Source organism: Cottoperca gobio, chromosome 20 (genome assembly GCF_900634415.1).
Source record: "Cottoperca gobio chromosome 20, fCotGob3.1, whole genome shotgun sequence".
NCBI lineage: Eukaryota > Metazoa > Chordata > Actinopteri > Perciformes > Bovichtidae > Cottoperca > Cottoperca gobio.
The window spans coordinates 10,221,449-10,238,908 of NC_041374.1; the positions used below are offsets into that span (position 1 = coordinate 10,221,449).

A 17,460-nucleotide genomic window follows, 5' to 3' on the forward strand; every position below is an offset into this window, starting at 1 on the left:
ATATATATATATATATATATATTCAACAGACCAACAGGGGGCACTGTTATACCTTTTATGACCGGTCAAATGTAATATTACTGAATTACAGTGTGTGTGTGTGTGTGTGTGTGTGTGTGTGTGTGTGTGTGTGTGTGTGTGTGTGTGTATTCTAATTCCCCCCTCTATCTCAACTCGAGACATATGTAATATTATAAAATAAAGCTTTTTATAAATACATTTGAAAGTTAAGTCTCGTCTTTTCTAACTGCAGACGCTGTTGGTTTGGATTCACATTTGTATTATTAGAATATTACATCGTTGTTTCTGACAGCATGGGCATCATGTGAATGCTCGCTTCTGCAAAATGTCAAAGGAATATTTTCGCCTTGAAGGGAAAAACGCAACAATGAGAAAACAATGAGGGAATTATTTTTGACGCTGGAAAGACGATTTGCAATTGTCAAATTAAAACCCAATTGGAGTCTTTCCTTAATGTTTGGGACTACTGTGAGGCCGCTGTATAAACGCTATATATTCCGGGTGGTGCCATATGGTAGTTATTGGCAGCAGTGAGCTGCAGTCGTAGAGATGATGAATAACCACTTCATGGCTCTATATGTTACGGCTCCATTATGGCTTCATTAGGCCCACATATTAGAGAGGATCATTTTATGTAGTGGTCAATGGGGAAATGAACTTTCTGTCTTTTCCTTTGCCCAATCAATGTGCCCGGCCCTTTTCTCTCTTTCATATTGCTTTCATCTAATTATCTTTTTTCACTTATTCTCCAATTCTTCTATCTCTTCCATCCTGAGTCCACACACCATCTGTGTTACTTCTTTTGTTCTTTCATTGTTTGCTCATTTTGTCTTCATCTGCAGCTTGCTTTTACTTAACCATCCCTAATGAAGCACTTCCCCCTCCCTCCCATCCTCCTTTGATCCCTTTCTTTCAGACATTATCATTTCCTCTTGAGATGCAAAGACACCAGAAAAAAAACGGTCCGTATGTGCCACGTGCATTAACCAATAAGACGCATCTGAATCGCTTATACACAATACAGCAGCGTGCAGGCAAATAGATATATGTACACACAGTGAGTACAAGCCCCCTGACAGGCTGTAGTACACTGAATTAATGATGTCTGTTTGCAGAGCAGGTCTGCAGGGCAGGGGGGAGCGACATCAGTTATTTTAAATGCTGAAAGAAAGCCAAACATATATCAGATTACTCCAGTAGAAACAATTCTAATAGCAATGCTGAATGGCATGTGAGTGTGTGTGGTTAATTGTCTGTTGTTTTAGCAGCGCTGCAAAGCGAGATGAATGCCCTACAACTTTCTTTTTCCTCCTCTGTCCACAGACAGGAGTGGAAAGTAAAGTGCCCTCAGAGCACGGAGCTCGTCTCGTCTAATTGCATAGCTGTGATGGATGTCATGAGTGTTAATGTGTGTGTGAATGTCGTTTTGTGTAGATACACTTGCATGTTGGACGAGAGAAAATCCAGCAGAGGCTTTTATTATCGGCAATTGGTTTCTATTAATCTTTTAATATGGAGAGTGAAAGAGTCAAGTTCTAAAACGATGCGTCAGCACAGCACAAGCAAACAATGATAAACAGTGAGAGAGTGTGTGTGTGTGAGAGATCGCTGCTCGTGTGGCTGTGCATACACTGTATGTGTTTGTCTCATGTGGAGTTTCATGTAGCAGCACTTGGCTGTATTATCACTTCTATGTCTTTTCAGTTACACTTGTTAAGTCTTTGCCGTTTGTTTCATTTGCTTCGTTCGCCTTTTGCTCTGTCTTCCACCGCAGTGAAGCTCGATTCAAAGCGCCTCAGAAAACCTGCTGCAGATGCTGAAACAAGATTTAAAGCAACTTCTCAAAAGCAAAGCATCTCTTTGTGACACAAAGGCTCTTTTTCTATGCTTATCAGCAACAAACTTGCATGTTCACAATGAAAAGAATCCAGAGTGTGTACATAGATCAGATATAGTGAGATGAAGATTAACTTCTGACAATCTGGAATATGTATTCTTAGTGTTGGCTGCTGCTTTTCTTTTTAGTAGATAACTACATATTGCTTTACAACTTTAGAAAGCTACAGATGCTTATACTTTAGCTAAACTTCAGATGTAAACTTCTTGTCTGCCTGGCCTTCACATAAAAAAGGCAATCAAAACATTTTTTAAGCCCAAGACTCAAGCAGGAAAGAGCATTTCTCAGCTGGATCCCAGACTGAAAGTGTTTATAACCTTTGGGCGAGACTATCACTGAAATTGCAGCCTCTTAAAGACCCAGAATATGGCACATACACACTTTCCACTGAGCCCCAAACGTCAAGCATTTCTGTATTTAGGGACCTTTCTATCTGTCCTCAATCCTGTTAGCAGTCCACTTCACATGCTTCTGAATATGCCCTCAATGTTGCCTCTCAAATGTGTCTGTGTGTACTTCTTAAGATTCAAAGAGGAATAGTGTCCACCTGATGGCTTTGAGTCTGCTGAGGTCACAGTAATGCATGTTTCGTACAAGGCTGTGTGTGTGTGTGTGTGTGTGTGTGTATATCTGTAAATGTGTGTATGTGCTTTGAGCTCCTGCAATGGCACAGCTATGCTATTCTGGCCTAATGCTAGTCATTTCATACCTTGACCGGATTGGAGCAGATACAGTTTTTGCACCAGCGAGAGCCGAGAGGGCAGAGATGTGTTGTTTATGTGTGTGAGCGTGCGTGTGTGTGTGCGCGCACGCAACGTCGGTTTGCGAGTGTGTGTCTAAATTTGTGCTGTGGGGCAAAATGCAAGATAGCAAGGGGGAAACACCCACCCACCCACACACACACCCACCCACACACACACACACACACACACACACACACACACACAGCATCTTTGTGTGTGTACATCTGGAAGACAAATATTAACCCCTTTGGCAAACTTGTCACTGTTCCTGCATGTACAGTAAAGTGTCAGCACATTGAATTCTTTCTGCAAGAATAAGTGTGTGTGTAAAGGCATGTATTTAACATTTTGCAAAATCAAGTTCAACTGCAAGAAAGGAAATCAAATGAAAAGCTAATGGAGCGTTTAGGCCACAAACAAATACATATCCATATGTGTCATGACTTGAATCATCTGTTCACTTTGTGTCTATTGACAACCACAGCAGCAGGAAACAGTAAGTTGCCGTTGACACCAAATGTTCAAATCCTTTTAAATCTCATTGAAACACAATAAATCATCCATCGCCAGCCACGCTGCGCTGGGAAGCCCCTTCACAATACACCTCCGTGATTCAATTCAAGCACGAGATTTTAACATTCATGTTTGTGTGGCTCCACAGAGGCCGCTGGGATGTTCGTTTGAGTCGTTGGAACAAGATCACAGAAGCCGACTGCATGACATATCAATCATAAGTCTCAAAAAGGACTTAGAGAATGTGAAACGAGGTTCAAAGCTGGTTTTTGGTATTTAAAACGCTTCGTCTCCTCTTCTCTCACACTTTCATTTCTAGACTTTATGTATGAGATTATACAGATGCAAGTCCGAGTCAAGTCTCTAATGTTTACGACTCAATATGTTTGTGCCAACAGCGTTGTGTCTTTTTGGGTTTTAATAATTTTTTAAAGCTTAGGAACAAGGACTTGATTCAAGGTAGAGCAACAGAAATACATCCGAGACATATGTTTGGAGAAGAACTGTATTTTCACTTGCATATGAAAATGAAATATGAACCTTTACAAGTGCTTTGACTGCAGCCAAAGATGGAATAAAACATTTCTCAACAAAGTAATACAAATAATGATTAACAATAACTTAAAGCCTAAAGAAGCCCTGAGAGGTGGGAAACACTGTTTTTTGGGGGTAATGTTGGTGAAAAACTACATTTATCTTGTTACGTCTATTGATGTCAGAAGATGTCAAAGGTATATTAACTATAAGAGGCTTTCTTAACAATCTCCAGAACGATTTGAAGAGGAGAACAGTTTTTACTGTTAGTTCAATTCCTGCCTGGTGCTGTCCATGGTGCTGAAACACAGGATGTGTGCTCTGGACACTGCTCAGTGCTCAGACACACCTTTACACCCCATCACTAGCTTAGCCATAGGTGTTCTAGTTTCATATCACATCAGTATCTTCACTCCAGCTTTATAACTCAGCCTGCTGCAGCCTCCTCAAGACAGTAATGTCACCTGGACTCAGACTGTTAACTTATTTCAGGCTAAGGTTTAGAGGGATACAGAAGATAAACTAAGGTTTTGGCCAACATTAACCCCCAAAACATGTTTCCACCTAACCTCTCAGGGCTTTCACACACTTCTCTTTTCTTTTAATTTAGAGACTCGTTATTAAGATGTGGGCACCATTTCAACCAGATCTCTTGGTTTGTGTCTACTTTATTCATCAGTGCTGTTGCATCTCAAGAATATCAAATCTGCGAGCATCTTTGAACTCAGTCTTGCACGATGATGAGATAATGCCACCCATGACTGAACACCCTCTCAACTGCTGCACCGGTTGCCCTTATCTTCTCCACTGCTGCTCTCAGGACGCAGGAGTCTTTCCATTCCTGCCAAGATCTGACAGCAGATTATATTATAGATTATAAACATATGGTTAGATTACAAAATAAATGACTGTAAAATGCACCACATGCGTTTTGTTTCATTTTATTTTTATGGATTGTTAAATATTTATTTTCCTAGAAACTTCTACCCATAAGAGAATAATTCATTTTAAAATTATTTTGTGTTAAAAAAAAGTCCTGGAATAGGGTGTTTTATAGCAGCATTACTCAGCAATAAGTGATGATAAAATATTACACTCACCCAGTTCCTCTTTAATCTTCATCCTGTTATCTTCTGCTGCAAAGACATCGTGTCGAGGCCAGCAGAGACAACAGGATGGATCCAGCAGAACAGACAGCATATGCTCCAAAACACCTACAAGCTCTTTGTGGTTAAGTGCTCTTGGTGTAAGACTCGGCTCTTTATGTCTTTGGGCCTCGAGAAGACTGTTGAGTCTGTGATTTTCCTAATGACTGATGGCTTCCACCAGCCGTAAAGTTGAACTCCATCTGACTGATGATGCTGAGAGGATACTGAGGTTGGCACCATATTCTGCCTCTAAAGCTTCTTTTAACCCACAAGTGGAGAGAAGCTGACAGCAAAATTTATCCACCTTAGCCGTTGGGCTGCTCAGTATGTTTATCTCTTTCTGCCTATCATGAAAAACTAGCTGTAATGTGCAAAACACTGCAGGCAATGTTTTCCACGGTTGCTCTCAATGGATTCCACGTCTGCTTGGTAATTATCTCCTCTTCTCAAAGGCCGGGGTCTTCCTCCCTTTTAGACCACAGAGGCCCTCTTCATATTTGAAGCTTTATCACAGATGATATGTAAGTCTTTGCTTCATTTCATAGTTATCACGGTGTGTTTAAACGTATCACTTTTTCTCTCTCGCTGCTGTGAGATCCTGTAAATGTGTCACAGCGGAGAAGAACAGACGGTAGTTTTGACCTTGGCTATTTTGGCTCAAGTAGCTTGTGAAATATAATGTGCAAAAATAGGAAGGCCACACCTGTTATTCTAATGTGTCAGATAAATATTGAAACACATCTCATGCAGCTCATCTCATTTTCAGGTTGTAGCTACAAAACGTCAAATAAAGAAGTGAAGTTTTGTTTTTAACTTTTTAAATGCACCAAGCTTTTGTGTTTGCGTGTGTGTGTGTGTGTGTGTGTGTGTGTGTGTGTGTGTGATTGTGAGATAAACTGCAGATGTTTTCTGGGGGGGGGGGCAGACTCCAGACTCTTGAATGTTTGCAGTTACACACTCAACACTGAAATACGTACAATTCACCCATGTCACTGACACCATTGTGACTGTGTGTGTGTGTGTGTGTGTGTGTGTGTGTGTGTGTGTGTGTGTGTGTTTAGACTTTTATGAATGCTCATATTTGCAGTAATATTTTTTGGAGAGACAAAGAGAGAGAGAGTGTGTGTGTCTGTGTATTTCTCAGTGTGTGCGAGAGCTTGTGCTTTGTCAACCCTGAAAATGGGTGATTTGGTTAAACAGAGGTTTATAATGGACATAATTATTGCACACACCAATTACCTTAAATAAATGATTGCTCTCTCTTGCAATCACACAAAGTAGTGCGCCATAATCACAATTAGGAAGGCAATTGACTGTTGCTGTTGTGTGCATCTACATCAGTGTGTGTGTGTGTCAACGTAACTCTGAGTGTGTGTGGTGACAGGTTGCACCCGACCGTTGGATTAAACCTCACACAAGGTTAGATAAAGAGTCAGAAGGAAGAAGAAAGACAAAGAGAGAGAAATGACTTTCACACACACACAAAATCACTCATATGAATCTTACATTTAAGCTCCAAACGAATGAAGTCAGTGTTGCCCAGGTTTTCCAGAAAGACGCCGTAGGGCGCGCTGGTCTTGAAATAGAAGGATATGTCTGCGCTGGTCTCTCCCTGGAAGGTGGCAAAGTGCAGGTAGGATGACGGGATGGTGAAGGATGCAGCGTTCCAGTAGTTATCTGTGGAAAAATAGATACAATCACAACTCTGGAACAACCCATCCTGCATACTGCGCCCTCCATCAGCACTGTGGCAAACACTGTAACACATTTCAATCCGATAAGCTGAAGAATAAATTCATTGTAGAAACGGTTTTATTTCAAATGGTTATGCTGCAATTTTCATTTCATTACAAAAAGCTATCAATCTACTGTGGATAAAAGAGTGTTATCTCACGTCCATTGTGTGGCTCATTTAATATCTCCTCAGTAAAAATTAATTAATCGCCTAAAACTCTATTTCTGTGCAGAGCCTGTAATTTCCTGCATTCCCTCAATAAAACTCAATATAAAATGTGTCATATAGTAGCAGATGAGGACCTGAGAAGGGGACAATGGTACATGGATATAGTGCTGCGGAATTTTTGATAACTTTTCTAATGACTTTCATGAAGCGAAACCAGCGGCAGCTAATGAAGACAAAGTAGCAGCATGCTAAACAGCTGCTGATGAATTATCAGACTGTGGTTGATGAACAGACTTCTCTGCTGTCCGCTCTCCTCTCCCCTCGCCATGTCTCTGTCTCGCTCCTATCACTCAAGGAAGGGGGGACAGAAGAGGAGGAGGAGCAGAGCTGAGGAGAGGGAGAAGGCCAGGCACGGGTGAGAGGACAGAATATTGAAGACGTGATGGAAAACAGGAGAGACAAGTCATACGCAGAAGGATGACAGGAGGAGAGGAGGAGCTGAGGTGCATATGAAGGGCAGGAGGAAGAGGTGAAGAGTGAAGGTGGTGTAAGCTGTGTGAGATCTCCTCTGCACCATCAGCTAGATGAACAGTAAACAGGAGCGGGGAGAAATGTGTGCGTGTGTACAAGGAGGACTGCAATTAATAATTCATATCAATGAACTTTCATTTGTTAAATTATTGATTGATTTGATTGAATGTACTAGTGACAATATTTAAAAAAGAAATATATGATGTATTTATTTATAAATAAATAATATATGCACAGCTTCTTTGTATAGTATTTGGCACAATAAAACCCAAGAGCTTATTTCCTTTGTGGTCCTTTGGGTGTAGGTGTGTGTTTGACTTCTACACGATGTTATCACATCTCTCTGAGCCCAACGTATCATCAAACTGCCGACATTGTTCGATCGACAGTCCAAAACCCAAAGATGAATTATTTTTATATATATATATATATATATATATATATATATATATATATATATATATATATATATATATATATATAAATAAATGTCAGATGCTTATCTATCAGGCAACTTATCAGTTATTTGTCTTATCGTTTGCTTCCTTTCAAGCATGAGTTTATACCGCTTTATGTGTGCGTATGTGTGTGTGCATGCCTGTAAGTGTAGGCATGCACCAGTGTCCATGCATCTGTGTGTGTGTGTGTGTGTGTGTTTGTCTCCTGGCTCAGTGCGATAAGCGCTCCCCAATGACAAGGCTGAGCTTCTCCCATCTTCTCCTTGCCTCACACCCTGTCACCGGTGGCAAGGGCAGATAGCGGCCAGGCGCGCACACACGCACACGAGACCACCTACTGATACTGTCTTTGTGATTAGTGTGTTTGAAGTTGAAATACTGTTCATTTCTCTACGGGAGGCAAAGCCAATTATTGAACAGGGTTAATTTAGGACTAAACAGGAGGAAGCCTGCAGAGGCTACAGAAACAAATAATTATGTTTACGATGTTGTTGCATCATAGCAAGAAGGACCACAACCGCTGGTGACACTGATGTACAATCACGGACTTAATTGCAAAGGAATTGTTTTGATGATTGCATCATATGCAGGGCTGCAGGTACAATAATGACGGTATCCTGAAAACCTGAAAGAAGTTGCTTAGTTTTCTTTTGTGTAAATTGCTTGAACAAAATCAGCCCACACAGGGCAAATAACACACAAATACATAAATAACATACGAAAGGTTTGATGTGCTGTGATATCTATTTGTATGCACTGAATGAGAACTTAAGCGCTTCGAGCAAGAGAGTAAAAAGAAGGACACAGAAGCAAGAAGGACACGAGGATAAAGAACTACAGCCTGGAGGCGAGTCACGCTTCAGAAGGAGGGAGAGAGAGGGAGAGGGAGAGAGGGAAGTGGGAGGAGGTTAGAGCGAGGGAGGAGGTTAGAGCAAGAGAGGGCTCAAAGGGGATCTCTGGTGTGAGAAGCAAAGGAGAACAAAACATTAGGGGGTTGACAGAAACTGAGTGTTGGAGAGAAAACAGTGTTAGAGGAATAAACTTTGAAGCCAAATCATAAACCTCTGATTGCCGCGGTGCCAGATCCACAGATGCAACTGGTTGGCGAGACTCTGTGGCACATTTATCACTCCCATATTGAAATGTTTATCAAATGAATGTTTCACAAACTAATGCAGCACATAAAAGTCTTTCCTGACTGAGACGCCACACATATTAAAATGGTAGCTGGAATGCCTGATAACACGAGGCTAATTGAGTCCATGCCAAGAACTCATTTTGACAGAATAGTTTGTTTGCCAACGAAACCCAAAACGACATATTGGAGGATCAGCGACCGGCGCACGTTGGGAGCAAAACTAAAACTACTTTGTTAGGGTTAGGAAAGGGTTAACATATGTATGATTTTCACTCGGGTTGTATACGTTAATTTACCATTTGTTGCACCTTTTACTAAGTCACCTCCTTTTCTCCCGTCGTAATCTACAAGTCGCCGCCGAACAACAAACATGAATATGGGTCGTAGAAAGCTGCTTGCAAAGTGATGAACACTTCAAAAGCAGGTGTTTCTTTTGGACTCTGAAGTGGTTTTCCTCACAAGCCATTTGTCTCCGTGTTATTGGTTCTTAGGATGACGTCAATCTCCTGGATGCCCATGCTCTCATTGTGTGTCGCACTGCTGTACACAATACAGCTTACCTAAGTGTATCTCAGATACACTTTCAGGAAGTCGATGCTGAGCTACTTGAATGGCACAACCTTCATATAGAGAAGCAGAATAACGGCTTTCAATGATTAGACCAAATGTTTTGAGTCTTCTGTTGCTTGGTCGCGACTCCCAATACCTCCTAACCCAGTGCACCTGACATCAAAACCTTATTTGAAACACTTCACAAATGCATACAATGACTGAGTGCAGCATTGAAAAGCAAACATTCACTGTGTGGAAAGCACATCAGTTAGCAGCGTGTAATTATTCAAAGTGAGTGCCCACGACCCGCATGCCAATTAAGGAAATACACGACACAACAATTCCCATTTTGTCAACATCAGGCTTTATAGCTTTTCTGCTGTGGTTTGTTGGTGCAGTGATCATGGAACCTAGAATACAGCAACAGCTCCATCTGCACAGTTTCAAGGAGGAAATCATTTCCCAGCATGCATCAATACGATTTATGCAGCACAAACTGTGACTGGGGGATGTTTGATGTGTCGCTACTGTTTTACGTTAATACAAACTTGTTTAGCCGTACTAATAGCATGGCTCTATGATGTAATGTTGGTTCACCACTTTGAACAGAATGAAACATCTCATCCGATCCTCAGCAGTTAAACATCCTTCAACCAGAAGACTCAGGTTTGACACCAGGCAGGGTTCGATAAAGAAGATTCATTCAACCAAGAAAAACCGCACATACTCCAAAATTATTCATTCTTTTGCACTTTGTGAGTCGATGTTGTTTCCACGTCGATGTTTGCATGTTGTGGCCATCTCAATCAAACCCTGAACACAGCTGCTGACCTCTGGTTGGGACCACAAGGACTCTCAAGCCCAGTGAACTGGAGCGGCTGACATGATGTGAGATACAGTTTGAGGTGAAGTTTGGGTCTGGAAGCCAACTAGATGATTCATCTGTCTATGCTTGACCAGATGGGTTATGTGACAGTAGCAGCAGATGGTAAGGATGACTGACTGCTCTGTCTCAGGTCATTAACAAGGACATTTTCACACACAGATACAACCACACATGTCAAAATACATGTGCAAACACTTTGGAAATCAAAATGAATGAGCATTGTTGGCTGTAGGCAGAAGAGAATACACTTACTGCCACAATAGCTCATATTAATAACCTCATCCTGCATGTGCACACAGAGCGAAGTGTCTTTTCACTGTACATGGTGACATTCAGGATCTCAGGCCTGCTGGAGGACCTATTACTCAGTTTGCAGGAGCAAACACACACTGTGCCACCTCGTTTAATTCTTCCACTTGCTGCTTATTCTGCTACTTCAGGTGCAACGTTGTTGGGGGGCTTTTTCATCAAAGGACTAAGAATAGTGTCTTCTAACAAAAGAGACAGCAGCGCCAATCACATAGGAAGCGGCCCTGAGGGCGGGCTCACATACCATTGCTCAAAACATAACACTTGTGTCATTGAGTTATCTGAGGCTTCTGTGTTAACAGAACAGAGAGCATTTGAAACTTCAGGTAATTAATTAGTGTATCATTTGAGAAATTATCAATCTTATATGTTGCTTGTCATATATGTTTTTAACACTTAACCTCTAGAGATGTAATCCTATAAAAGGTAATACAAATCTATTAAAAGACAGAAAGAGAAACATTTTCATTTATTACTAGTGTTGAAATAATCAATAGTGGAAGGAATACAAGCCAGCACTCTCTTTCATGCTATGCTTAAACTCGTATGTTCATATGGGACTGTGAAGTGCTCTCGGTAAAAAACATCCACCATGAATTATAAGATTAGAAACTTGTTTCTTTCATTTCCTTCCAAGGATTCTGGAACTGACCTTGCATGTACAGCTTTGATTACGCGTTTGGTCTATTGAATCATCCACCTGAAATACGACGCAGTTACGAGTTTAATGTAATATTGAGGGTCATCGTTTTTGAAAAATGGGAAAAATGTTAAAAAAGGATTTTATGTAACCGTGATTGCCGCAAGAAGACGCCGACCACCATTAAACACTGGACCTGATGCACCGGATCCACAATCAACTCACAGACTTTTCCTTTGAAAACCCGAAAGTAATTAGACCCATGTAATACACACCACACATCCTCAATGTCTTGAAAAGCCTGCGAGAATGACACAGATTAAAGAGACATTACACCGTATGTGGGCATATGAGCAGTGACAAATGGGCACAAACCAATTCATTAGTGTTGAACTATCATGGGTGACCCTTGTAAGCTTTCATTTGAGGCCAAGCATGTCTCATAGCAGGTGCACTACATTATGATAATAGAATGCATGCTGCTTTGCTTCATTTGCTGTCATTTATTTTCATTCCCAGTTATTAAAATGTCCAAACCCTTTTAACATCTATAAATGGGACTAATTTTTCTCTGTCTGCCTGTGACTGTATAGGCTGCCATTAAAGTAGCTCTGAAAATGGGCTTCATGAAGGCTGTAGCACGCACACGCACACAAAGTTGCACTCTTACTTTCCCTAATTCCCACCAAAGAAAGACGGACAGAAACACTCCCTCACCTCCCCTCCCTGACACACACACAGAGACACAGAGACACAGACACACACACACGCTCACGCATAAGTACCTCCTTACTAAAACTTTCCCTGACTGCCCAACACATTAGTCATTTGCCTATGAAAACCCATTATATGGCAGCCAATCATCATTGCTCTTACTGAGACAGAGCTCCATGCACAGTATGAGAAGCATCAATCATACGTGGAGTACCTATTCACGTGTGAAATGTTTAATATATGTTTAATATGCCTTAATGAGCCAATTTATAATGTATGCTCCATGTTCTGGTGTCCTGGCCAGCACTATTGCAAACATACCTCAAAGTCATCTTCATTTTGAAGTTAGTTTGTTAATTTGGTCACTTAATATAAAAGAGGATAACTCTCTTTGTCTCTCACACACACACACACACACACACACTCACACACACACAGATAATAGAGTAATGCAAAGAGAAAATGGCCACTTCCAAGTGACAGAAGGATCCATCTTTAATAATTGCGTCTGCCATACTGTTACATGATAGAGCCACACACAGAAACAGATGTGATGTCATGGGTCATTAAATCATGCTTTGTTTGTATGTTGGCGGCTCTGTGATGAAGGGACGTTCAGCAGATTGTGGATGAAGGGACCATAATGAGTGTGACACCTGTGAGGCGTTAGGGCAGGTGTTCTGTCATGTTATGCCCCCATCGACAGAACCAGGCCACTTCCTGTCTCCGGGATGAACGGACGGACTGAGAGTGAAACAATCTGTGCATGAGGGCAAACCATATAGAAGTGTTTCCTTTTTCGTTTTACACGCGGCACTGCACATCTGTAAAACACGTGCTGCACAGCTCCACTCTATTATTCCCATTAGTATGAAAAATGAGCAGCCAATAGATAATATATGAAGCATTATTATCGTAATGATCATACTGCCATACACTAAAGATTAAATCCATGTTTGCTTTTCCTCTCCACAGGATATTACTTTCCACAAAACCTCCCTGGTATTTTGTTACATCGCACAGAAGATATCAACATTACTTCCTCTCCGTGCCGTTTTAATCTATTTCATTTTAGGGGGATAAGAGAGGATGAGGGAGGCAGAGGTAATCTCAAAAGATAAAACCCCTTGATTGAGGAATTCATACGTTTCTGTTGTAAATCCTCTCAATAGGTAATACATAAGGGAAGTCACAATCAGATTGAATCTGCATCCACAGCTGTAGTTCAGTTCACTTGTTCCAGACAAAAGAAAAACCTGATATGGCTTTTTACTGTAGTTGTTGTGTGTTTCGTGTTCAGGTCACAATCAGGAGGGATGAGAGAACAGACTCCTGAAGACGCCTGTTGCATATCAAGCAAACAAATCAGCTTCTTGGTTCCTGGCGGCCTCCAGGGGGCCGCTCAGTAGATTATATGAGGGGCCGCAAAAAAAGGCTTAAGTGCAACACATGCTGGCCCTGCAGAGCATCAACGGTGACAGCAAACACCAACTAAGAGTGTCGCAACATATTGATATTGATGTGATAATGCTGTGTAAATCAAGTCGCTGGTTACAGGCTCTCTCTCCACCTTCCTTCACGTGTATTTTGAGTGTATTTCATTTGACAAAAATACAAATAAATTCCAAGGATTATATCATTACCGTGATTTCTTTGGGCCCGATCATCGTTTAGTGAAAATCTGATTTTGTGCACTGCACCAAACACACCACACAGACAGATAAGTACCAGGATGAGCTGATCTTGTGGTGCAAATGTTATAAATCTGCCGTTTCTGTTCGCGTCATCTTAAAGTTGGCTTGCCGACTCTCCTGGTGTGCATGCTGTACTTTTGTGCTCATCACACGCCCTGCAGCTCCTGAATATCTCAAGTAATGGGGTGTATTCCTTAGGGTTGTGTGGCTTTACATCATTAGCATAAGGTTTCCATTATCCAGTTGACTTTTTTGAAGTTTGAGTGAAAGCCGACTCAGACTCGTACAACAGATGCATCAGGAAAGTGATGAAGTTAATCCATGCTGAGCTGACAGAAACACAGTACAGGCTCGTGAGGTTATGAGGAAATATGACAGAGCGGCAGAATCTATGTGGGTCTTCCAGGTGACCCAAAGTCCCACAGAGAGCAGTGTGCCAACACTGATGAGAAGAGTGGATGAAGAGGATTAAACTGCCTTCACCGTGTGTCTGTGTTTCTACACCTGCAGTATCTGTTGTTCACCAGAGAAACAACACACATACATAAACACATGTGCCTACATTACACAAAAACACATATATGCAGAGGAGTACCACACACACACACACACACACACACACAGCCTCCCTGAATGATCGGCACAATATGAGTATGACCAATTGTACTCTGCTGTGCATGAAGTGTTTTCTCCTGGTACTAACTCTCTCACATAATACGTTTTAATTAAGACCACATTCAAACCATCAGCTGCCAATTGTAATAATCAAAAGAGGTTTGTTCCTTTCCAAAAGTTTGGCTAACAATGTCTGAATGTATTGTATGGTATTAAGACTCAGATTAGGGACGAAGAAAGAGGCAAAATGTTCTTCCACATGAGGAGAGTGAAGATAATTAAGACCAAAGTACTCTTCGCCTTTTTTTCAGTTGTGCCAGTTGTTTAAGTTACCCCTTTGTTCTTTTGTTAAGATAAAATAAGTAGCTTGTTGTGACTGCACCAACGTGACACTTTATCCAGAACATGTCGTCCTGCATTTACTCGCTGACTTTCAGAGAAGAGGACGTATCTTTTGGAGCCTATAGAGAGAGAAGTTCTTCAACAATGTTACAAAGGTTATTGAACATGTTCTCACAGCTCATTTATTCACTCTTAATTGAATTTGGGAAATATTCCAGTCTGGTTTTAGGCACGAGATCTCCTGAGGATCACAAATGACCTTCTTTGGACAAAAGATAAAAGGAGAAAATGATCTTATTTCTTTTGATCTCTTTGTGTTTCATTGTGCATGCAGTGCTACTTGACCTGCTTTGTGCGGTCAAGTAGCACTGCATGGACAATGCGTGACAATGTGCTGGCATTTCAAACACAACACTCGCACGGGTCAATAGACATCATAGAGCAATTCATATCTTAATAGGTGAGACAACCTTTATCCAGCCAGCCCAGTGACCTTTGGTGAAAGCACCATCTCATTTTCTCTATAAAAAGTCTGTCCGCGAAATTTCTACAACTTAACATCAAACAAGGGGAATTTAAATAGTAGCTGTATTAAAGACACTGGAGGTGATGAGCCGTACACACAGGTTGTGCAGTCGTGCCTCTACAACCAGCTGAGCATTGCTTTTAAAAATAAATCCCCACCTCTCAGCAGCTGCCTTGCAGAAGGTCATTAAAGCACGTTTCCTCTCAATTAGACCATTGCATCTGCGGCCCCCCTGCTCACTCACAGGTCCCTTTCACACCTGCAGCTAAGCCAGAATGCTTACATCATTTTTCTGAGCTGGCGCCTTGTAAGGTTTGAAGTTATTTTTAAGATCTAACTGATGATTCTGAAGCACAGAATGATTCCCGGCTGCATGGCGGACCTTTTCCCTCTCTTTGAATAAGAGCCAGATTGGCGTCCTCCGGCAGGACCCCTCCTGTGTCCGTGGACATACAAGTTGCTTCCTGTACATCCCTGATTCAATCATTCATCACATTTATAACACCTTGTAGCTCATGTGAGTCCTGCTCATCTTGATGTTGTTAGCCAAATCATCCTTCTGGATTCTGTTACATATTTGCCGAGCTGCCCATCAGTCAAAACACTAAAGACTGCTGCAGAATGTTGCATCAACAACGTCAGCTCCACAGTACATCTGTATCCATGACACAACACTTACCATCTCCTTGGCAACGGAGCGGTCCAACGGTCAGCTTAGCCTCAGAGCCCGGTCTGTTGGTGTCACCCACGGCTACCTGGCTGACTGGCAGGTGCTCTTTATAAACCAAGAGCCCGGCGTCTTCTCTCCTGCAGGAGGAAAGACAAGCAGAGGGAAGAGGAACCACGTTACACGCTGTTGAGTGTCTTCAGCTTGTTGTTTCAATCTGTGATTTCTGCAGATTTTGCTGTTTAGAAACCTTCTTGTATTTTGCATATTTGTTATTATATGGCTACACTATTCCTAACTATGCAAATACCCCTTTCCAAGAGTAATACTTTGATTTTGGAGCTATTTATGGATGAGATGGAGAGTAAAAAAATAAAAATATTGTATATACAGTAATTGATAACATTTTAAATATAGAAAATAATTAATTACTTTCTCTTGCTGTCACTAGTCCACCGACAATACAACAACAATGTAATATTTACAGCACAGCCTGAAAAAAAAAGCGCTTCGTGTACGCATGTGTGCGTCTGTATGTGCGTGTGTGTGTGTGTGTGTGTGTTTGTATGTGCTGCCAAAAATATGGGTAATGAGTGGAAGTAGAGTTATATGGGTAATATTTCATAAACTCACTCAGCCAAACAATGAGACATTATTAATGGAGTTCACCAGACAGAGTAAGACTTATTTGTAATCTCATCAGTTTTAGAGATGAGGAGGGAGACATGAACGTAAATGAAATCTCTCCTTCTTGCTAACACTCAGTAATTACTCACAGACAAACACACACACACACACACACACACACACACACACACACACACACACACACACACACACACACACACACACACACACACGCAATTGGTTTAATGAGAAAATCCATCAGCTGGCTAGAGGAGCTTTGAAATACAAACTGTTGGTTCTGGAGGCAGACATCCCTCTTAAAATAAACGCATCATTGATGGTGGCATTCATCATCCAGTCACTTTGAAGTTACGACACCTCATCAGACTGTCCAGTTAAAGCAGAGTCTGAGCTGACATCAATGCAAACATTAGTGGTCGCAGTAGTGACAATCTTTTGAAATATTCCCATCAAAATGTCCATGGGGAATGCAGGTTTCACTTGATATTACAATACAATCAGCGGCCATTCCACAAAAGAATTGCACAGCTTTCACGGCCGCTAAACCTGAACAAAAACAAACGCTGCCAAGCAAACAGCATCTCAGTGCTCCTGTGCCATCTCCACGTAATGACATTTGGTAATAAGCATTAACTTGGAGCAGAATCGGCGCCACACGCAGCTACAGGGAAGTTATTAGTGGCTTCAAAGAGTTGGTGGGAACTGAAGCCCGTTTATAAAGAGGGTTCGCTCAAACTCAAATATTGTGTCATGAAAAATAAATAAGTTACGCACAGCTCCTCTCTTTCTCTGGAGACGCACTCATTGTTTCTGCTGCGGTGAGGTCGCTGCAGGTATTTAAGAAACGGTCTCAAATATCTCCAAACAAGAGAATGCAATTAACATTTTCCTCATAAATGATGTATTATTTCAGTCATGTGTGCTCAGCAGCGCTGAGGCGTATCTACTAACAGCAGAGAAGTTACATGAGCTCGAGTCTGA

At 41.4% G+C, this 17,460-nt stretch overlaps 1 protein-coding gene across 1 annotated transcript in view; it reads right to left on the reverse strand.

Moving 5' to 3' along the window:
• cntnap2a (contactin associated protein 2a) overlaps window positions 1-17,460 on the reverse strand; it is a 259,501-nt gene that overhangs the window by 36,228 nt on the left and 205,813 nt on the right. Inside the window, 2 exon segments of the mRNA XM_029457576.1 lie at window positions 6,363-6,533; window positions 15,844-15,971. Of these exon segments, the coding sequence (XP_029313436.1) occupies window positions 6,363-6,533; window positions 15,844-15,971 (299 nt within the window).